A 24,420-nucleotide genomic window follows, 5' to 3' on the forward strand; every position below is an offset into this window, starting at 1 on the left:
TTGATTTTGGACAAAAGTCCCCGGAAAACCCCAATGCAAGAAAATCATTGCAATACTTGATGGTTTTATTATTAAGCACTAGTTTCTGAATACAATCTCTGGATGCCTTGCAGACTATCTAGTACAGAGAATATCATTAACAGATGAATAGTGAGAAGTACCTCACACTATCACAAGGCGATCCCGACTGATCCAGCCACAAAATGGCTTGCCCCTTGCTACCTCCACATAGTCACTGCATTAGCCCAGCATCACAATGTCTAGGGACAACGTCACTCCCTCTACTGATCGATTTGCCTCCCAGGAACTTTGATTTCCACCTCCCTGTCTCACACCCCGGCTTCTGGCTTCAAAAACCGATTCCTCCAACAAAAATATAGACCTTCTCAAGGCTCTGCGCTGCCTTTCCCGGATCTCTCTTTGCCTCCTCTGCTGAGTATTCCTAGATCAGGAGAAACTTCCAACCGGAACTATCCCTGCCCCTTACTGCAAAAGATCACTTCAAATTCTCTTCCTGGCAATTTTTGTGCTTCAGAAATTCAATCTTCTGATCTCCACTCGATGTGTCTTCCAAATGCCCCTCAAGCCTCCTCTTATAATCCTCCAGTTGAGAATCAAAGGCCCAAATTAGATCCTAATCAATGGCTCCGATCATTTTGGCTTGATCCTCATCTTCTTCTAGAAGTTTCACCCATAGTTTGATTAATACCCTTTAATTATTTTAATTTCCTAAGTTTAGACTTAAGCACCCATTAAAAATAATTAATTATTTTAATAAAACTGTCTCCGGATGGAATTTCCCAAAAAAACTTCTGGGTATTGCGGAATACATGTGTCAAAGCCTCCCTACAAATTTTGAGGCTTAGAGCACATCCGATGCTACCAGAAAGCATCATCCAATAGGTGTGTCTATTCATAATTCGTTGAAACCCCTCATTATGTCTATAAATAGAGGGTGAGAACATGTGTTTTGAGCATCCATTTGTGAGCAACACTCATACAAAGGAGCTCTGAAATAGAAGGCAAGCCACAACTAGATAAGGAGGCCGAGGAGCAGGGTGAAGGAGGCCAAGGGACAGCATAGGCAATTCTGTGGTGGAGGTCGAGTGCTATAGGAGACAATAGGTTGTCTCAAGGACTGTTTTCTTGTTGTTTCAAGGCCGGATTACAGAGCTGTGTGGGTCAAGGAGACAAGGAGCATAACAGGGTTGTCTTAAGGTTTTTTGGGTGGAGTTAAGGGAAGTTGAAGACCTACAGCTGTTGTTGTGCTAGACCACACGCCATAGCCAACAGCTGGGCTATTTCAAGGGCAGTGTTGAGGTATAAGGCTAGATTGGTATAGCATAGGTGTGGAGGAGCCTCTCCTTAGAGGACTGCAACCGTATAAGGCTTAGTTGTTGACTGTGTGAAGGGTGGAGGGGCAGCGTTGTGTGCCCTAACCAGAGTTACAGTGATAGCAGGTGCAAATGTGGAAGACAACAATGTTTTGTGGAGGAGTGTTGGGTCAAAGTATTTGACCAGAATTGGATCATAACATAGCATTCTGTGGGAGCCAATTAGAAAGACTGACTTGGAGAGTTAGAAGCCTTTCTTAGGAGCAGATCTCGCAGTGACGTGATTGGGTACCATTGATCTAATTGGAGGGCAATGTGTTGGCTACCCAAAGTAGCCCTAGAGCAGCAGACAAGAAGGACGTTGTTGGTGCGTGATTGGTTGAAGTATTGCAGCCTTATGTGTACCTCTTTGATGGATGAAAGAGGCTATTAGAAGGCAAATTGGAGCTCAGGTATTGGCCAGCCTAGAGAGTAGTTGATAAGCCCGTGTACATGCAACAAAAGTGACTTGCAACATTGTTAGGAGGCGGCCCTCTTGGAGTCTCGATGTGTAGTGGCCTTGATGGACTAAGGCACTATTAGTGAGCACTACAGGAGCAAAGCACCACCAAGACAAGATACAACATCGAAGTTGCACAACGAAGTTTGTCATTGTATCTTGTATACTATAGAATGTTGTATTATTCAGATTTGGTGTAATATAACAAAGATTGGGATTGTACAATATTGTACAATTTTGTTAAAAACCGTGTCTATTTGTATATATGTGATTTATTGCTTTATATTTCCATTGTGCAAAGTAGTTTATGGTTGAAATTCTTGGTTTGATAGCGTTAGTGATTTTAAGGCTCTAACCTAGACCCAAGGTCGTGGAAAATCAACACACTTATCCACCAATGATTATCAACATAAGATGCAAATCAAAGCTACTCAAGAATATTCTTATGCTAGTACAATGTCAATTTGATCTTAGGTGCCCAATTAACTTTACTTATCAACAAGATTAGACTCAGACTTTTGAGTGTTTTCAGGTGCAAACTTAGACGATTCTTATATCCAAGACGAGATAAGCGAATTTTAGATTTCCAACAACTCAAATCAGCAACAATACTTCAGAAATTTTAGTACTTATTTATCTTATGACAGCAGTAAGAGAATCACTTTAGATCATGAAATTTACCAAGCATGTGAAACAGTAAATTTTCCAATGATTAGCAAATGTAAATTTATGATTTCAACCCACTTTAGGATGCAATATTCAGAAAGTTTTCAGATCTAATTTACTTATTACAACAGTGAGTAAATCAGAAAACCAGCAAGATATTAGTGCTTGAACAAATGCCAAATTTAGCCCCAAACTTGGAAAAAAGTACCAAAACTGAAAATTTGAAATTTTGAGCCTTTAAGTGGTGCATTATTCAGAAAAGGTTTCAGATCTGATTCAGAGATTATTGCAGAAAATTCCAAAAGCAAATTTCTAGATCTAGGCTAGATAACCAATGCCAAAGTGGCCAAATTTTGAGAAAATTAAATTTTGCAAATTTTGGATTATTTTGACCAACTTAGATGTGTTTTAGAGCACTTATCTCACTGTTATAAAATAAAAATTACAGCAGTAGCAAAACAATGAAAAGATAGGGTTTAGAGAGAAAACCCTAGGCCCAAGGCCTTGAAGATCCCTTGGTCTAAATTTGCTGAAATTTTGGGATGAAGTTGCCACCTAAAAAACAAATCTTTTGGGGTCCAAAACCTGCAAAACCACCAAGTATTCAGTCTGGAAAAATAAAAAATGAAAATAGGGTATATTAGGGCCAAGAAGGGCCAACGCTAAGCCTAATAGGGCTAGTGTTGAGGGATAAAGGGGATAGAAAGGTAAATGAGCAAGGAGAAGGCCATCAATGCTGGAGGGATAAGGGCCTACAAGGCTGGACGACTAGGGCTAGAGGGTGAATTAGGGCTTGAAAAGCCCACGGCTAGCCCAAAGGAAACCGTTTAGGGTGGAGGAAGGATGCCGAGGCTTCCTGAGGCCACGACTAGGCCAAAAATGGCCTAGAAACCCCAACATAGGGCTAAGGAGGGAAGGCCGAGACCCATAGGGCTTACGGCCAGCCCTAAACAAGGCTAAAAGGGTGACGCAGAGGCTAAGGAAGGGGATGTCGACCTTGGAGAGGCCAAATCTAAGCCCGGGTGGGCCTAAAACTCGAAAACCCGGCTTCAAAACAAAATTCTTCCTTCAGCTTTGAATTTTTCTAAAAATTTTCCAATAGCTGGCACTGCAAAAAATATTCAAAGACTAGATCTTACCCTCAAGGGCCTAGATCTAGCTCTACTTTAGCCTTTTCTCTTGACTTCACCTGCAAAAATGAAAATAAAACACCCAAACCCCAAATATATACAAAAAATCTTAAAACCCCAAAATGTCAATTAGCAAAAATAATTTACAAATTATTTTACAAATATACACATATACAACGGTTTTGAAAAATAAAACTTTGAGAAAATAATTTTTATGGAATTTTTTCTTTGATAAATGGCTAAAAATGCTTTAAAAACCCCATGCACACTATAGCCTTAGCGAAGATTAAATCCACCACATAAATATTCAGGATCCAAGCAAAGTTGATCTCTGCCCACAGTTTGTGAACTTAGAGACCAAGGACTAAAGTACATGCAAACACTATGTGTTTATCTCAAGACAATCCGTTAAATCATATGTCGAATCAAATCACCTAAAAGATTAGCCCAAAACTATCAATAGAATAATTTTATCTCCATCTAATGAAAAAACAGATCTTACCATTTATCAACACAACGTAGGAAAGTCCGTAGTCAGTACATACCACAAATCAATGGACATGGACACTTCGAATTGCACCCCAAAGTCTTTATTATGATAGAAATAAAAATTCCCGGTGAGACAATAGTTTACACAAATGCTTTAGTAACAATTTCTTAGCCAAAATCAGATGACTAGAGAGACAAATGACTCTCTAATTTATAGATAAATCCTCCAAGTAGAAAATAATGGCTAGTTTCCTTGATCCTTGTTAAAATAATCTCGGCCTTTGAAAAATACTTTATCATCTTTTAATCTTATCCGAGTGAAAATTCCACAACCGGGAATCCCTACTGCAGCAACTGATGATATTACTCCTATCTGTTATATTCTTTTAAACAAATTACTTGTAGTTTCCTATGACAAATATCATAATACATACACTGCATCCTTCACTTAATTAAATATTATGCGAAAACAAGAGACTAAGCAAGAAAGAAAATACAACACAATGGACAATGTTATTTTTGGACAAATATCCTTGGAAAAACCCAATGCAAGGAAACGGTGCAGCAAATCTGAGGGTTTATTATTATTAAGCGATAACAAATTCTTAATACATCTCTAAATACCTCTCTGGTTATTCAGTTACAGAGAGAAATATTGGAAGAAAGATTTGTGAGATTACCTCACACAATCACTAAGAAAATTTCGGCTGATCTGGACACTGGATGAGGTGCCTCTGGAAGGCCCTGTGCAGTCCTCACGAAGTCCCTGCGTCAACCTCTCTAGGCACTGCGTCACCTAGTTTGTTGATCGATTTGCTGCCTAGAGTTTCTTCTCTCAGGCTCCCGGCTTCTGAAACTGACTCTCCCCAACAAAATCTCGGACTCTCTCTCACCCTCTGCGCTGCCTCTACGTGGCCATGCGTCAGCCTTTGCGTCTGGGCTACTGGATCACTCTTTGCGTCTCTCTGTTGATGATTCTTTGGCTGAGAAAATCTCTCTCTCTCCGGATGCTATCCCTGCCCCTCAACTGCAAGAAATCTACTCGATCAGAACATCCTCCTGAGAACTTCTCATTTCAAAAATTCAATCTCTTGATCTCTCTGTGTGTTTTCTAAATAACCCTTAAGCTCTTTTAAATAATCTTCTCGTTGACATTCAATGGTCCAGATTAAAAGCTAATCAATGGCTAAGATCATTTTAGCTTGATCCTCATATTCTTCTAGAAGTTACACCCACAATTAGATTAATACCCATTAATATTTTTAATTTCCTAAGTTTAGAATTAGGGTCCCATTAAAAAATATTAATTATTTTAATAAAATCGTTTCTGGGTGGAATTTCCCAAAATGCTTTCTGGGTTCTTTGGAATACATGTGTCCAAGCCTCCCTGCAAAATTTGAGGCCTAGATCACATCCGATGCTACTCCAAATCCACAAGTCGTTGAAATTTTATTTTTGAGGAATTTTCAAATTTAGTATTTAATTCCATTTTAATTAGCTCAAAATTAATTATTTTGAGCCAATTTCCTCAAAACTTTGACTTTTACTTAGCCACCAAGGCCCAAAGGTCCAATTTTTCTTGAAATACCCAATATTCCCTTGATGGAGGACCTCCAAAAATTAATTCTTTTGATACCCACGAATTTTCCATTTCAAGAATTTAATTTTCCTAAGACATTTTAATTTGACTCTAATTAATTAAATTTCTGGCTTAGGATTTTAATTTAATTTTGCCAGAAAATTTAATTAATTGACACATGAGGGGAATAATTATTTTTTTCCACCCTCTAATATTTTAACTATGGTGTCTAAGTATGAGGGACCATGCACTAAAATATTTTTACATAAGATTTTTTACAATTCAACCTTCAAAGGGGGGATACTCGTTGGGCTTAGTACCCTCAAATCTGCGACACAATATGCTCTAATAGACCAAGTGATTTGTAATAAAATAATTTAGCCAATTAGCTTAAATTATTCCAGATCACTTTTACATAAGATTAGAACACTAGGACACTAAGACTTCGACGAAGAATTCCACCCTAGCTTTAGGGTGAGGTTGGAGGAAAAAACTCTGTCGACCATCCATGTTTAGAAACACAAATGAATCAGTGAGACGAAAAACCTCCTAGGATGAAACTCTCACCAAAATAATAGGTTTACCTAAGTTGTTACATACATTCACGGTCTTACTAGCATCATTTGCATTACATAACTTGCAGAATGGGTTTACTATGACACATAAATTGTTGATAGATGATCCGATCCTATTGAAAAAATTGGTACTTTCCTCCTTGGAACTTTGACAAAAATTGTGCAACAAGGTGCTTATATATTTTTGTTGCGTGTCTATTTCATTTTGCACACAAACTGTTCAAAGAAATGTTTGTACACAAAGTGTTTGCTAAAATGTGTCCAAGAGAAATTTAATAGTTTGTTGAAGTTGTGTTAGCAAATTCAAGGAGAGGACCATTACAAAGAGAACTAGGCTTCCTCGCACCTACATCCCCACAAATTCATATACTTGGATCCCCCTAGGGTCTCTGGTACTCGAGGACTCCAACAATGAGCCAATACAATCCCCATCACCCCCCTCACCATAAATCATCAACTCCAAGAGATCTTGACCTCATTGGCTTCATCTTCAGAAATTTCTCTCTCCTTGATTAGTATCAAGTTGTCCAATTCCTATCTTGGACACTCTCACTTTGTATCAATGTACCTATGATGATGTTATATACACTTCCTTTTTGGACTTAGCTAGACTTAGTGCTTAGTCTTGTCAAACATTTACCTAGACTGTACTTTCAGTTTTCTTATATCTTTCTTTCTCATTATATAGGAGCGGCTTTTGCACTCCCACGTTGTATTCACACCAGATGTGTTATCACTCTGTAATTTCTTAAGGTTGTGAAAGAAACCCAGAGGTAACCACAGAACCACTTTTAAGCTTAGAAGCTAGCCCTTCTAAACTCAGAGAGGGATCTCTCTATTGGATTTAGATTTGTTGTTGTGGGATTTTAGGCTAGTTATTAGGTTCAGAGTTTGGTTTTTTGAAATGTTTGGTTGAAACTGCAAGGAAAGGCCATTGGGCAATGGAGTCAAAGTCTTAGGGTGATCAGATACAAAAATATCATAATAGATTTGAAACAGGGCAAGGTAGGCAAGCTATTGGATCTTTGAAGCTTTGTGGAGTGAAAGGGAGGAAAAGATTCAGATTCAATTAAACATAGAGCATTTTAACATGAATTATATATTTAATCTCAGTTTGAAAACATATAGATTGCTTATAAGTTAGGACATAGTGTAATTAAACAAGTTCAGCCCTTCATCTTCTTTTAAACAATACAAATAAGAAAGACATATGAAAACAGAGATATAACAAGTTTACAAGAGAAAAAACATCACCAATTTGCCTGACACATGAATCCTGGAACGATCTTTTGTATTAATGAAATGATCACTTTTAGCTCAGTGAACAAATTTACATCAAAGTATGTTTTCTTGATACAAGTCCCAACATTTGTACTTCAATTTATGAAGTACTTATACAAAAATTATCAAAAATATCTTGATTGGAAATATCAAGATTTTTACAAAATATCCTAAAACAGTTTACAAAAATAGAACAGAAATGTAGGCAACTAAAATGATGTAGTCCTCTGGCACTATCTTCGAGGATTGTTGGTGATGACTCGACCTGAAAAAATGTTGCTTTGTTGTTGAAGGTGAAAAATTGTTTTACCCAAGTAACTGGCACAATTTGTCCCATCTGTCTTCATCTGGAGTGGAGAATTTAACAAGCTTCTTGTAGGTTTCATCCACCTCAGTGTACTTTTGAAAAGTAGGCTTGACAATGAATAAGTGTTTTATCTCATGTTTGATAAGCAAGTCAAAATCCAAAGCTTCCATGAAGGCTTTTCCTGTGATGCTTCCTTTGATGGTGGAAAACTTTGACTTATCCCTGGCTATGGTATATAACTTATGGTGATAATCTTCTATCTTGATCAACTTATCTCCAATTCCTATCAAACCTGGCAGCCCCTTCTGATTTAGTACATTGAATTTCCTGTGGAACTTCTGAATATTGGACTCTAAGTTGTGGCACTTGTTTCTAGCTGAAGCATCAGGTTCCTTTTTGTAAGGACCCTCCTCACTTCCAAAATTGTCTCTATCCTGTCTTCAATCTCAAACTCCTCCAATTCTTCTTTGGTCTTCGAATTCAAAATCTTGATTAAAGCAGTGGCTTCACCTAGCTTCTATCCTAAATCTTCTTTCACCTCTTCAATGACTCCTTTAGATCTCTATACTAATTCCTCCTGCTCAAAAATAATCTCAATAGAGGGCCATATTTCAGTCATGGCCTCATTTATTTCTATCCAAATGTTTTCCTTTGCCTGTGCAAGTGTTTGTGCCATTGTAGACTCATTCTCCAACTGTTCAATTTTCTGGGTTAATTTATGAGTCTTTTGCAGCTCTGCTAGGTACGCACTGTCAATTTTCAACTTCTGCTCCTGGAGATTATTTAGCTGAGTTTTCAGCTTCTCAATTTCTTGTCCTCTAATAGATAGGTCATCCATTTCTTTGATTAGTTCTTCTGATGAATTTGTAGATTGTGCCTCCGTTGAAGTTTCTAAATCTTCCAGTTAGAAACCCTCCATGCACTTTACTGATTTATTCCTACGTACTTGTTCCATTACTTAACAAGTTATTTACAATGTAAATACTGAAAATAAACGCTAGTGCATGCTCAACATATTACAGATCATCAACTGAAGGAAACATAAACAATCACACCAAATGACACTGTTATTTTTTTACCAATGTCCCCGGAAAACCCCAATGTAGGAAAACCGGTGCAGCTATCTGAGGGTTTTCTTATTAAGCAATTTCAAAGTACAATCTGGGTGCCAAAATCGGCTTACCCAACAGAGAATTTCCTTGGCAGTAGTACCTCTCAGTCTGAGACAAATGTCCCAACTGAAACCCCGGATAAATCTTCTGGCAGCTCCTCAGCTTCAATCTGCCCCAGAAACCCCAACATCTGCCTTTCTGGACTGCACCAGCCTCTCTTTGCCCAGCGTTGGCCCTGTGTCACCCAGAATGGGCCTGCGTCAGCCTTCTAGCCCTCTGCGTCAACTATGCTGGCCTCTTTGAAGCACTGCGCAGCTCCTGGCTACCTCTGTGTGGCCCTGCGTGAGCCCTGACTGCTACTGCGTCACTCTCTTTGGCTCCTGCGTTGATCTCCCAGCACTATCTCTGCCTCTCTGTCTCTCTGTACTCACTGTCCCTCAGCTGCAACTCCAATCACTGATTTTATCTCTCTTAGCAAACCCCGCTCTAGAGAATAGAATGACTGATCATCTGGTGTACTCTCCAAGTGACCCTCAAGCCCCCTCTTATACTTTTCTCGTTGACATATCAATGGCCGAGATTAAGTCCCTAATCAACGGCTAAGATTAGATCTGGCTTGATCCATGTCTTTTGGACCATTCTAACACAGTTTTATATTAATCCACATTAATATTTCAATTTCCCTAAGTTTAGACTTAGGGACTCCATTAAAAATATTAATTATTTTAATATCACCTGAACTGTTTAGAATTTACCCAAACCCTTTCTGGGTATTGGAGATCTCATGTGCCCCAAACTCTCCACCAAATTTCGTGGCTAGAGCACATCTGATGCTACCACAAATCAACAACCTAAACTATGATGGCTACTGAAGTGGATGCCCCTAGTGCCAATGTAGATGCAATAGGAACTGTTGTCAATGGAATGGCTGCCAACTGTGTTGTTTGTTCTCTCTCCTTTAACAATCTCTCCATCTCAACCTCCATTTCTTTGATCTGTCCACTTTGTTCAATAATAATTTTGAACATGTCTTCCTTTTCCTTCTCTAACTGTCCAACTTCCTTAGTATGTGGGTCTTCTGTGGAGGGAAGCTTGAGCTACTTGCTGAGTGTTGCAATATTAGCATTTTTCCTTTTGATAATCTCCTCTGCAGCTTTAACGTTGCTGGGATCATATCCCAGTTTAATTACTAGATCTTCTAAAGACTTGATTTTTGTGTCTTTAGCCAGAGAAGAAATTTTCTCTAATTTGAGCTGGGACTGAATGTTGTTGACTGAAGCTTGCAGCCTAGAAGCTGCCATTGCTGAAGTTGTCAAGGTCGAGTACAACATCTCCCCTATTTGCTTATGCAGGTCTATTTGATCAATTGGATGAATTTGATCAGTATTGAAGGAAAAGATTGATTTCTTGTAATCTTCTAGAGTTTTTGGGAAAGGGTCCTTGCCCCGTAGGAAGGCTATCTACATTTTCTCTTTCTTTGTGTCAAAGGCAGAGTGTAGCCTATGTTGTGAAGATGACTATGTATAAGTTGTATCTTTTAGCATCTCATTCTTCTTTTCAATTTCTCTTTACTTGGCAAATATATTTGGTTCAGCTTGGTCATGAACCAATTCCCCTTACTAAGAGGTATCTAGTGGCTCTTGGGAGGCCGAAGAGGATGGAGATCCTACAAAAATATCTTCATTCCTGGTAGAAGTATGGGGGCCTGTCAAAATAATAGTAGACTGTACATTTTCCTCTTGAAAGGATTCTTCTGTTGGATTGGTCCTTTGTCTCTTCTTGTAAATCAAAAACTCTTTCTCCTAGATTTCTGTGACTGCAGGGGAAACATCTTCCCTTGGCCTCTTGTCCTGCTTCTCTTGTGGTGTTGGATTCTATGTTGTAGTTGTTGAGAGAATATGTTCTTCTGCTTCCTGCAAAGTATTCTCCTACCATTGATCCCTGTTCATGTATTTTCAATCTCTAGCTTGGGAGTGTGAGTGTAGGGAGTAGTCTTCTGTTCTACTCTCAACTTTCAAATTATTCCCAAGGGGTCATATGACCAAGTGAAACTGAACTTAAAATTCATCTGGTTGAGGAGGATATCTGCTTCTTTAGCAGTTGCCCTGGTATTGCAGATGAATGGGCCCACCTATGTTTTTATTTTAAATTGGGATTTCTTCTTGGCTGCCACAAAATGCAACTCATCCATGTTGATCATTTATCTGATATTCTAGTGAGAAGATTCTCATTGGAACAAACTTTGGTAACATGTATGGTGGCAACTCACACCCATAGACCCTGATTTCTGTGTAATTCTAGTACAAGTACCAGTCACCTGTTTTGGTCTGCTCGCTAAGATGAAGAAATCTTTTGATTTCAGGTCCTATCCTTGGCTCAACATTACTGTTTAATAGGCAAGATACTGTATATAAGAATTGATCAACATACTCAGTGAAGGTAAATTCATTGGAATGCTTCCTTACCAAGGAAGTCCAATGAATTACTAATTGAGCATTCCCTTGCTTATCCAATTTTTGTAAGGGAAACTGAAACCTGTCTGCCTGATGATATAAAAATAAATAGACTAGAACTGAAGCATACTTGAAGGTTCCCTCTGTAGAAAACTTCAGGAACTGCTCATGGATTGCATCTGCTAGAAACTCACTGTAGTTGAAGATGATGGAGGGTTTCTCACTTGTTGAAAAGACTGACAAAAAACCTATGATGGCCTCATCAACCCACTAATTGGATTGATAGCCCAGTAAACATGAAACAATGGAGATAATTTGTTTGGTCATCTCAGGGAACATGGAGGATGAATAGGGGGGATTTTCTTAGGTAATTGGGCATCCTTAGGGAGAAATGTTTCAAAAATCTTTGCTCTGTGTGGGAAGGTGAGGTTCTTGTAGAATTCCATGAGGGAATCTACTGTAAAAGGTTTCAGAGGGGCAAAGTTTTGAATTTGGAGCATTTGGGAGATGGATTCAGAGGTGATTGTGAAAAGGATGTCATTATTTTGGGCCACAATTGCCCTCTGACTGGGAATATCAGAAATGACACCAAGAAATGAATTCAGGGAAGTGGTAGGTCTGAGGGAAAATGAATTGGGGTAGGGAGGAGTCCCACAGACCCAATTCATCACTGAGGTCAATGAATTTCTACTTTAACCAGTTGTGGAGTTCATAGAGGTCAAACTCACAACTGGTTTCAACAATTTTATATTCCTGATCTACTAGGGGTTGATGGTCCAAATCAATGACAGGGGGTAGGAGGGGGTTTTCTTCTGTAACTTTAGTTTTTCCTTTAGGAGCCATGTTGGAAGGGAAATGAACCAGAGGATTTAAATTACCCGAGAATCAGCAGAATGAAGACTGGTGGCTAGGCAATCAGTTGCACTGGTAGTTTGCTTGCTGACGAGGTCACAGTAGCAGTGTAGTTTGTTGGCTGGGTGTTGTAACAAGCTCTGGTCTCTAATGTCTCGGAATAGCAAAGGGAAAGATGAATAAACGGGTTTTGGCTTGATTTATAAGCGAAAATATCTTACCATTGTGATTAGGCCGTTAACGGAGCGGGTCTTTTATCGCGGGATCAGTTACATAACGGGTGCAACGGGGGTTCCATGCAACAACAATGCATTGGAGTGAAGTGGGGACAGGATGCACCATTTGGCGAAAGGGGAGTGACGTGGGAGAGCGGGGGTCAACAATCATATTAAGCAGATTTCGAAAGGGGGGAGCGATAAATGGTTTTAGGCGGGGGGGTCCGAAATGCACTTGGAGGAGACATGTAGCAGAAATGGTTTTGGGGGAAAAACCTTTTGGACCCCCCCTCGGTTAACCGTTGGAGGGGCGAGGGGGAGGGGGGGGCGGTCCGAACTCATCACTCGTCGTTGATCTGGGTGGGTGAGATCGTGGCCTTTTAGATCTGCGCCAACTTTATTACAAGCGACAAAAGGTGTCGCGTCAAAAAAAACTTTATTAAATTTCTATAATCGCAGTTTTAACAATGTGATTAACCAGTTAACTTTATTTAACTATTTTAACCATGATTACATTGTGGTTAAACATTTATTTATTCTAGCTAAATACACTTTATTTAATCAATCTAATCACGCTTAAATAGTGTGATTAGACCATTAAACCTATTTATCTATTTAACTCAAATGGGGCATTTTAACTAGCTGCACATTATTTTGATTCTCTGAAGGTATTTTTCATGCATATTTTTTATTTTTTGAAATGCAGTGGCATTTAAATTTGCTCACTTATTGGGGTATTTTCATTTTTTCTATGTATTTTTTTATTTCTTTGATTTTTTTTACCTATATATATATATATATTTTCTTTTGTATCCCCTTTCTTTTCTTTTCTTTTTTTCCATTTTTCTTTTTTCTATTTTTCTTTTTCTTGGAAATAATTTGCAGAATGAAACATTATTTACAATATGTGATATAAAAATCAACAGATAATAATCAATTGATCCTATAAATTATAAGACCCTAATAGGATGTATTCTTTAATCATGCTGACCTAATTTTGTGGTCATTTGTTGGACATTAATAAAATTATCTTATCTTATCTAGCTTATCTCATTTATAAACCGCTTACCTGGAGGATTTACAGTTTGGAGGTGCAGCAAATAATCAACGACCAGAACTTTTCTTAGGAGTGAAGGAACTTATTATGTTAGAGTCCAGGTTAGCTAAGATTCATTTTGGGCTTCTAACATCAAATCTATATCTCTGTTAGACTGAACAACTGGTGTACCATACGTTAATAATTTTTGTGGGGTAATATATATAGAGGCAATTTCAATTCAGAAAAAATAAATTAAAGCCTCAGTATTTAAAGATTGTCAAGAGAAAGTCAAAAAATAAGGTTTTCTTATTCAGAAAAATATAAGGCACTACACATTGTCCAGGATTGAAAGCAAATGAAAGAAGGGGATAAGACAGAAATAATCAAGAAAAAGAAGGAGAAATAGTCTATTAATGTTTGGATTTTATTGATAGTGTAAGCAGCATTGCAAGCCTGTAATGACTTACCAAATCAGGCCGTTGCCTTTCCAAAGACCTCCCCATTTTCGCAGCTTCTTCTGGGCTTTCTGCAGATCTAATTCTTTTAATGCATTCTTGTGCTATAGAATCGTGTACACCTTCAAATTTCTGTGCCTGAAGGATAACAAAAGGATATTGACCCTCACATTGCAAGCATAAGTTTTCAAGAAAATGTACATATAGGTAGATTAGCAGAGAGATAAATAAACAGATAATCAGAAAATGTATAGCTAGAAGTGAATAAAACTGACTCTGTAAGTATCAATCTCAGACCTGATAGTAGTGCTCAACACTTTTCCAAATGATGTAATCTCCATTTGAATCAGGCATGCTAATAGGATGTGGAGAAAAATTAGAGAATGATCCATAGACATCCCAAGCCCGGTAAAAGCAGATTATGCTTGGTCCATTTGATGTTGAAACTGTGATAGGATTTACAATAGAAGTTGCCTCCATGGCAGGAATAGTCGGCACCAAATCAGGTATAGGTTGAAGGTACCCACTTATTAACATGTCAGGCCCAATCTATAACATAAGATGTAAACTGGAAAAAGTTCAGATTATTGCAAATAGATGAGAAAAAAAATCAATACAACAGAAAGCAACAAACCTACTGCATAAAATGCAGATAAATGGAATTGAATTGGATGAAACTCAATCTATTCATTTTCCACACTTCATTCAGTATACAATCAAATTAATAACTAATTAACCTGCTGAAATGAGACATCCGTCAAATTTAGTGCTTGTGTCATTTCCACCATCCCTAGTTCACCGACCGGAGATGGAGCAGTTACTCCTCCTATAATCTTAGGGGCAACAAAGGCAATCACCTGAGAGAACAAAAAGCAAGAAGGCGGAGCAGTTGCTCCCCCTATATTTCAGAAAATATTACCATTATCTAGAAACTCAACATAAAATAATCATCAATCAAGTAGAGTGTCATCAATTAGAAATGGTCAAAACAAGTTTTATGGATAGTCCTAAGTTTGCCAAAAGTTGAAGATGAATATGAACCAAACAATTATCATAAATCTCTTCCCGAACATCAAGATTTAAAAGACCTTCCCTGTTACCATAGATCACATAAAACCCTGCACATAATTCTTTCAAAACATATCTATCAATCAAAATAAAAAAAGTTTGAGATTCTTACAAAAGTCGTGAGACTAAATCAACAGGAGTACATCACATTATTCTAGATTGAGAATAGCCTAAAGAGTAAAAGATTCTTCTAGTGAAATCAGGATTATATCTCATAAAATACTGAGAAATCACCGATATAAATAGCCTAATTATTTTGCTTAAAACTTCTCTGCACCTTTGTAGATATTAAAAGTTCTCACTTATGTTTGGTGCAAAGGGTGATGACTCAGACTGATGCTAGCTGGTTAGTGTATACTATAACTGTGTTTTTAATATAAAATTTACTTGATCTTTTTCCTTGCTCTCATAAACTTGGTTCCTGACATCATTCAATCCTGATGCATTACCTCTTCCTAGGTACCATGTTGTAAACTGCTAATGTAGGAGAGTTTATACTAAGGGAAATCTAGTCAGGGAGATTGACACTGAATGCTTCCCTTTGAGATGGAAAGGGTTGCATACTAGGTTTATGTTCCTAGTTCCAGCACAATACATTTTATAATTGAACGATAACTCTTCACTATGGGCTGCGATTTCTAAATAATGAAGAACGTGACCTATTTCATGTTAGCTTTTGGGGTTACTCCAAAAATGTTATCACCTAGATAGGAGAGTGCAAGGTTTCCTAGTCACTTGGTGATGCTCAACAAAAATATGGATGGCTCAATTTGAGTGGATGCTTTACCTACAATAGAGTACTAGCATAGTGCATTTACCTAGAAGGTTCTTATCATGTGGCATGATCGCTAACGCTTTGGGTGCACACACTGGAGGAGTTTGTTGCTTGATAAGGAAAGCTGCCTACCTAGGAGAATGAGTGTTAGGCACCTAGAGGAGGGCACTTAGCCCTAAGAGCATGGGACCATGTGACATACACCTTGAAGGTTCCATCTTGACTTGAGGACGCATCAGTTGAGAGCCATACATCATGGAGGTTGGTTGTGGAACCAAACCCATATTTGGGGAGAAGCAAAAGAGAAAGTAACTACCTTGGCACACATGTTGAGGAGTGTTAGGCACAAGAGGACATAAGGCACACAACTAGAGAATAAGCACCTTGCATGAGGACACTTACAACAAACCACATTTAATAGGGATCATTGAGCTAACAACTTGTTAGATTTGGCACCAACTCGGAGGAGGGGCACTGGGCCCAAAGGGGCATCATGCTTGGAGGGAAAATCTTGGGGGTTGGGCAAACCCTAGTGAGACATTTTTAAATCCTTGTTTGGTGGAGCACTCCATTTGGGGTTGCCATATTGACATAGGGCAATGGCTATTTGTGTAGACCTAGTCCATGTTTTATGTTTCCCTTTGTCATTTCTAACTATTGATGTACCTATTATTCTATCTTTGTAATTGACTTCAATAAGTCTTGTAGGGAGCACTACCTAGGCTTCGTAATCTAAACTGTTAGGAAAAATACTGAGAGGGGGACGGGGTGTTGAATCAATATCACTTTAACATCCAATTTCACATTCAGAATTTTGTATGCCACTATTATTCATGCCACCCACATGTGTACGCAACTTTAGTGAAAGAAAACAGTGTATGTTTAGATTAAATATTTTTTCAGAACTTCCATCAGATGCTTAACTTAATCATTGCATTATTAGTTCATTAGCCATCCAATATGCAGTAAATAATAGATAAATCACAGCACATAAGCAACACATCAACACATATGAACACCGAGATTTTAGGTGGAAACCTAATGTGGGAGAAAACCATCGTTGTTTTCGTCTTTGTCTTCTTTCTTTATTATAAAGAAAATATTCATTATATCTTGTATTGGCGCAAACTCTTGCCAGTACGCAGTCACCCACCTGCAGGAGGCCACCTCCACTCATTCTCCAACACCTACTGGAAGGGAGCTACAACCCCCTAATCTCGTTTATTGGCTCCTATCAAAAGGGATCTCTTACCCCTCACTAAAGGTTGCAACCCTCAGCACCTTGTGGACCATGTTTCAAAATATTTCACATTGGATCCACCTATGAACCAATCATCAAAACATGTAGGTCACCTTTCGTCAAATTTCCATACAGGGCCCACACCAACAATAAGCCCGAACCATAATACTGAATCACTAAATCTGAATCACTAAAGCACTGTAAACCAATTGAATCACTGAAACATCAATCCACTGAATACTGAAGCAAACCAGTCACTGAAATGAAACTCAACCAATGCAACCAGATCAAATCAATGCAATACCAAATAATAATGTCACATGTCAACAATTCAACCATTCACTGATTAATCACATTATTAGATACCAATCAGTCATCACAGGAACAATGTGCAGTCACTGCAAACCCTGATCATTATTAACTTCAGAATGTATACGTGACTATTTTGAATTATACCTGCGTATATACACACTTATTGTGCATAACACCTGTGTACAGATCCCAATTCTCTAAATCCAGAAACACTGTTAAACTAAATCAATGTATAAAACACTGAATTGCTGAAATACTGAGTCACAACACCAATTAATCACTCACTGAATGCAATATCATCATTGATCAATATACCAAGTGACAACCTATTCAAGCCTGTTGACCACTACTGGTCAACTTCCCATGCGGTACGCCCTCTTTTCTTGGCAGAAAGAGATAGCACCTGAACGACGTGTCCGTGCCAGCCTACAGTCATCAGCAGCTTGATCATTTCCATTGTAAACCCAGTCTGCATGTATGAATTGTAAATAATCTAAGCAGATCAGAGTCATGTATGTAAAATTGCCTAGGTGGACCTAACTTTCTATGATAATCTATGTCCCGGAAGGTTTTTTGTCTCACCGATCCATGGATCGGCAGAGTTTTCCTTCAAACCTGACCCCAAAGCCGGGATGGATTTTGTCATTAGAACTTTAGGAGAATCCTAGTGTGTTAATCTGCTAGATTCTAGTTGTGTTGCAGAACTGGGTGATTTATGAGGGTCTGTATTAAGTGGGCTTGTCCCCTTGAGATGTAAGTTGTAAAAGTCATGATGTAATGTGTCTTGAGGGTCGAAAAATGTTTTAAATCCCCTCGTGAGTCCTAAGTCCTAGGTCCTGGGTGATGTTTCCAAAGGTTTAGTTCGTTGATCCATTTAAAAAATGAAATAAAATAATAAAAAAATTTAAAAATTTAAAAAAAAGAAATAAATAAAAAATAATAAAAATAATTTAAAAATTTTAAAAATAATAATAAAATAATAAATAATAAAAAAAAATTTAAAATTTTAAAAATAATAATAAAAAAATAATTTTAAAATTTTAAAAATAATAATAAAAAGTTAATTGAATAAACCGACGGATGAGATCAAGAGATGTCTTGATCCTCATCAGCGGTCGAGATCATTTCTACATGGATCATTCGAACTAGCCGTTGGGATCATTTCCTTTATATAGGGTCTTAGCTGGTCATTTCAGATTCATTCGATCTGTGAGTCTAAGACTGAAGAAGCTCTCTTGTAAATCTGTTTCTGGTTAATAAAGGAAGACTTTGGGGTCCATATCTTGCTGGTGTTACTCTCTTGGAATGCTGTGAGATCATTTCATTTTTTGCATATGTTATTTTCAGCCATTAATATTAGCTTCTTATAGAGTATTGTGAGCACAGGTATCTTGTTCACTTGCTGGGGTTTGGGTGCTGTTAGGGTTTCTGAAGTAATGGCAGGTATCTCCATTACTGTTTGAGATCTAGCAACATTTTTGCCCTCTTTGTTGACGGTTGTTTTGAGCTGTGCAGAAAACATTTTCTGAAGGAATTTTGTGGGCGTTTGGGGAAGTTCTTGGCTGAACCAGCCAACTCCCGCAAGCATTTTTTGCTGAGCCCAGTTGGATTTGATCCTGGGTCTATCATTCGGTTTATTTATTTGATTTGCATGAGAAATTTTCTGAAGTTCTTCACAGTGACAAATCTGAAATTTTCGTTTCGTTAAAATATTTCCGTTCTTATTGCTGAATCTGGCTGTTAAGGGGCCAAATCTGTGAATTAATCAGTTGTCTTAGGGTTTCAATTTTCTCTGATCCAGGGTTTCAAATTTTTTGCTTTATGCAATTTTTATCAGGGTTTAGGGTTTTTAGGTTTCATTTTATCACATAAAAAATTTGGAAAATCATTTTTGCCAGTTTCAGTTGTTTTTCATGTTATATCTTAAGATCTGAATTTTTCAAGTCGAGATGCGAATATGATATCTAGTTAATGGTCTAGGATTCTCGTGGTGGTTTAATGCATTTATCTTTTTTCAAAATTCTCAGTCGCTGGATATCGTTTGGTTATGTGATTTCGCTGATACCTTTTGATGACAAATGATTGCTGTTCACGGTTTATTTTTTCTATATCTAACAAGTAATCATTTTAACAATAATCTCTTAAGGCACTGGTCTGCTCAATTAATCAAATCATTTTAGTGCTTTTTATATCGTATCTCGTGTCTCCCAACCAACTGGTCGACAGTTGGCCTCATCATCTCACAGGGACTACCCCCCTTAGCCGCGGGAGACAGGCTTAAACGGAGGGATCGGGGATCAGAGTGACAGCCCCCGGTCTGAGGGTTGTCGTGTCAATCCGCGCGACAACATTTTTTGGCGCCGTTGCCGGGGAATACTTTTTCTCGGTGTTTCAAACGACAAATCTTCCTTCTCATTTTTATCTTTTCATCTAATCCGGCATCGCCAACATTTTTTGGCGCCGTTGCCAGGGACAGAGTTTTTCTGTTCCTGGATTTTCATCGACATGCATCTTCTCATCTTCTCATCTCTCATTTGAGCTGGCAGATTCAATATTTTGCATCTTTTCATCACGTATCAGCAGTACCTCTTTGGTTTGTTTCCTGTTTGGGTGGCGACTCCATTTTCTTATTTTTTCCCAGACAAGAAGCCTACCGCATATCTGTTTGTTGATTGCTTCTCGGATCTTAGAATCAGATTTGTTGTTCAAGTGGCGACTCCATTTCTTTCATCTTTTGATTTTCTTGAGCAGATATCTAGTTCTATCATCCTTTTAATCCCTTATCATTCATGGATTATTCATTTAAGCCATGTCGTTTTACTGAACGTCTCCATGATTTTCCGGAAGATGCCATTCCTAAGTTACCTATGTTTTCAGGTGGTGATCCAATCGCTGTTAGAAGGCATCTAGGCTTGTTTGATCGCATCATGATCATATATTGCAGATCCCCTCAATTTAATCATGAAGATATCAAAATGCGTCTATTTGTCCTTTCTTTAGAAGATGATGCTTTGAATTGGTTTAACAGTTTTCCTAAGGAATCCTTCACTTCTTTAGAAGACATTATTGATGCTTTTAAAGATAAATATGGTTATCCAAACAACTTGCCTTCTGCCTCTAAAATTGTGCAGCAGAATGAAAGTAATTTAATAAGAGGTCCAACTGAAAGATCCCAAGACGATTCATCATGTCAGAATGTGTCATCCACCAGAAATATTGCAGTTCATGATAGTGAAAAATCAGGGACAAATGACAATGAAAGGGAAGAGCAAAAGCAAATTTTACGAGATCTAATGATGCTGGTGAGAAATATGGAAATCAATCAAACTAATTATGTCAATGATGTGAAAACTTTATGCACCCATCTGGAAAAACGTAACAGGGAGATTGAGGTCACGCAAAGTCACCATACTAAAGAAATTGAGGCCATGAAAACTAAATATGAAACAGAAATTGGAAACATGCAAAGCAGGTGGTCAGTCTTAGAAGAAAATATGGTGACCATGAAAGCTGATCATGATAGGGAAATTGACTCTATGCAAAATAAGTTATTCACTATGGATGAGGAAATGACTATCATGACATTCAATCATAACAATCAGTTGGCTGACATGCAAGCGAATCATGAAGAAGAAATAAATTTCATGCAACATTGCTTGATGGACATAAAAGAAAAGAATGATAAAGTAATAAAACACATGCAAGAGCATCATGCCATACAAATCAGTGCTATAAGGGATGAATGCTCTAGTCAGATGGATGCCATTAGAATACAAGTTCAAAAGATCCAACAATGGTCAGATGATAAGAGAAACCAAGAGCCTTCTCATTTGCTGCAACAAGATTCATCTTATTATTGGGAGGTTGTTGATTCGATTGAAAGATGGTTGATTGAGGGTGATCCAGACAGACTTAAGAATGATAAAGATCAGATGCAAGATGAAGAAAGACATAGCACGCATATCTTACATACTTCATCTGATAGCTTTGAAACAGAAAGTACCAGGTCATCAGTAATTCAACCATCCAGAAAGAAAAAGCGCAAGAGAAAGAAGATAAGACGAAGATTTGATACATCAGACGGCCGTGAGCAGCTTGATTTTCGGATAGGAAAGAGTCCTACCATATGCAAAATTGGACATGGCACATCCGACAAGCAGCCCACAGATTTGCCTGAAAGCAGGCAAATGCTCAGTATGCACTATATTGAACACATCTGATGCCGTAGGGCATCCTTTGTATCGTATTTCTAACCCTACTCCTTGTCTTTTCAGCATTTCATTTCTGTTTTTAGGATTAGATTTACTTTTCATGTTATTAGTTAGTTAATAAATGAAGAGCTTTTATCTTTCCTGTGCTTAATGTATATGATGATTTTGGACGGACGCTACTTATATTTTGTTGTGTGTTGCATGGATGCAGATTCTGGATTCTCACATTCCTACAGAGCAGCAACGTGTCCCCAAGTAGAGCCAGATGTTGACCACTACTGGTCAACTTCCCATGCGGTACGCCCTCTTTTCTTGGCAGAAAGAGATAGCACCTGAACGACGTGTCCGTGCCAGCCTACAGTCATCAGCAGCTTGATCATTTCCATTGTAAACCCAGTCTGCATGTATGAATTGTAAATAATCTAAGCAAATCAGAGTCATGTATGTAAAATTGCCTAGGTGGACCTAACTTTCTATGATAATCTATGTCCCGGAAGGTTTTTTGTCTCACCGATCCATGGATCGGCAGAGTTTTCCTTCAAACCTGACCCCAAAGCCGGGATGGATTTTGTCATTAGAACTTTAGGAGAATCCTAGTGTGTTAATCTGCTAGATTCTAGTTGTGTCGCAGAACTGGGTGATTTATGAGGGTCTGTATTAAGTGGGCTTGTCCCCTTGAGATGTAAGTTGTAAAAGTCATGATGTAATGTGTCTTGAGGGTCGAAAAATGTTTTAAATCCCCTCGTGAGTCCTAAGTCCTAGGTCCTGGGTGATGTTTCCAAAGGTTTAGTTCGATGATCCATTTAAAAAATGAAATAAAAAATTTAAAAATTTTAAAAAAAAGAAATAAATAAAAAATAATAAAAAATATTTAAAAATTTAAAAATTTTAAAAATAATAATAAAATAATAAATAATAAAAAAATTTAAAAATTTAAAAAATAATAATAAAAAAATAATTTAAAAATTTAAAAAATAATAATAAAAAGTTAATTGAATAAATCGACGGATGAGATCAAGAGATGTCTTGATCCTCATCAGCGGTCGAGATCATTTCTACATGGATCATTCGAACTAGCCGTTGGGATCATTTCCTTTATATAGGGTCTTAGCTGGTCATTTCAGATTCATTCGGTCTGTGAGTCTAAGACTGAAGAAGCTCTCTTGTAAATCTGTTTCTGGTTAATAAAGGAAGACTTTGGGGTCCATATCTTGCTGGTGTTACTCTCTTGGAATGCTGTGAGATCATTTCATTTTTTGCATATGTTATTTTCAGCCATTAATATTAGCTTCTTATAGAGTATTGTGAGCACAGGTATCTTGTTCACTTGCTGGGGTTTGGGTGCTGTTAGGGTTTCTGAAGTAATGGCAGGTATCTCCATTACTGTTTGAGATCTAGCAACATTTTTGCCCTCTTTGTTGACGGTTGTTTTGAGCTGTGCAGAAAACATTTTCTGAAGGAATTTTGTCGGCGTTCGGGGAAGTTCTCGGCTGAACCAACCAACTCCCGCAAGCATTTTTTGCTGAGCCCAGTTGGATTTGATCCTGGGTCTATCATTCGGTTTATTTATTTGATTTGCATGAGAAATTTTCTGAAGTTCTTCACAGTGACAAATCTGAAATTTTCGTTTCGTTAAAATATTTCCGTTCTTATTGCTGAATCTGGCTGTTAAGGGGCCAAATCTGTAAATTAATCAGTTGTCTTAGGGTTTCAATTTTCTCTAATCCAGGGTTTCAAATTTTTTGCTTTATGCAATTTTTATCAGGGTTTAGGGTTTTTAGGTTTCATTTTATCACATAAAAAATTTGGAAAATCATTTTTGCCAGTTTCAGTTGTTTTTCATGTTATATCTTAAGATCTGAATTTTTCAAGTCGAGATGCGAATATGATATCTAGTTAATGGTCTAGGATTCTCGTGGTGGTTTAAAGCATTTATCTTTTTTCAAAATTCTCAGTCGCTGGATATCGTTTGGTTATGTGATTTCGCTGATACCTTTTGATGACAAATGATTGTTGTTCACGGTTTATTTTTTCTATATCTAACAAGTAATCATTTTAACAATAATCTCTTAAGGCACTGGTCTGCTCAATTAATCAAATCATTTTAGTGCTTTTTATATCGTATCTCGTGTCTCCCAACCAACTGGTCGACAGTTGGCCTCATCATCTCACAGGGACTACCCCGCTTAGCCGCGGGAGACAGGCTTAAACGGAGGGATCGGGGATCAGAGTGACAGCCCCCGGTCTGAGGGTTGTCGTGTCAATCCGCGCGACAACAAAGCCAATCAACATTGTCAGACACAGATCATCATGATCAAGGCATCATTGACAGATAGCAGCAAATAGAACAGACATCATCAACTGTCAGCAGCAATTCAAACTGTGACCAAATTCAACTTAGAATGTATAAGCGATTGTCTTTAACCAGGTCTGTGTATATACGCGCTTATCAAGCATAAAACCCGCATATATCTTTCAACATATTGAATACCAAAACCCAAATCAAGAAGCAATCTAAACAAATTATTTCAAAATATATACGCGACCACTGCGAGGCATACCCGCCTCTGTATGCAACTACAGAGACCCAAAATTGTGTACAGATCTTTAAATTACTAAAACAAAACTTTGCTACAAACACAACACATATTCCGCATAGCTTACTGTCAAAATCATATATCACTGTAAGCACAATCAGATCATACCATCATTATAACCACAAATCTAGTGTTGTTAACTACACAACCATAAACAGATTATTAGTGTTAAATGCATTTTCAGATCTCTCATATCTGAGGCTTTTCTTTGCTCCTTGGTGCACACCTGTT

The 24,420-nt window shown here is 37.9% G+C and overlaps 1 protein-coding gene across 2 annotated transcripts in view; it reads right to left on the reverse strand.

Moving 5' to 3' along the window:
- Positions 1 to 24,420, reverse strand: part of LOC149172517 (riboflavin biosynthesis protein PYRR, chloroplastic-like) — a 341,086-nt gene that overhangs the window by 90,336 nt on the left and 226,330 nt on the right. For both annotated transcript variants that reach the window (XM_089424340.1, XM_089424341.1), the window contains exons 6-8: positions 14,724 to 14,843; positions 14,284 to 14,535; positions 13,999 to 14,124 (exon numbers count right to left, since the gene is read on the reverse strand). In XM_089424340.1, the coding sequence (XP_089280466.1) occupies positions 13,999 to 14,124; positions 14,284 to 14,535; positions 14,724 to 14,843 (498 nt within the window). The remainder of the gene's footprint in view (positions 1 to 13,998; positions 14,125 to 14,283; positions 14,536 to 14,723; positions 14,844 to 24,420) is intronic.

This window comes from Pinus tabuliformis, chromosome 4_2 (genome assembly GCF_031772625.1).
Source record: "Pinus tabuliformis cultivar Carrire ecotype Pingquan chromosome 4_2, CPIR1, whole genome shotgun sequence".
NCBI classification, from domain to species: Eukaryota; Viridiplantae; Streptophyta; class Pinopsida; order Pinales; family Pinaceae; genus Pinus; species Pinus tabuliformis.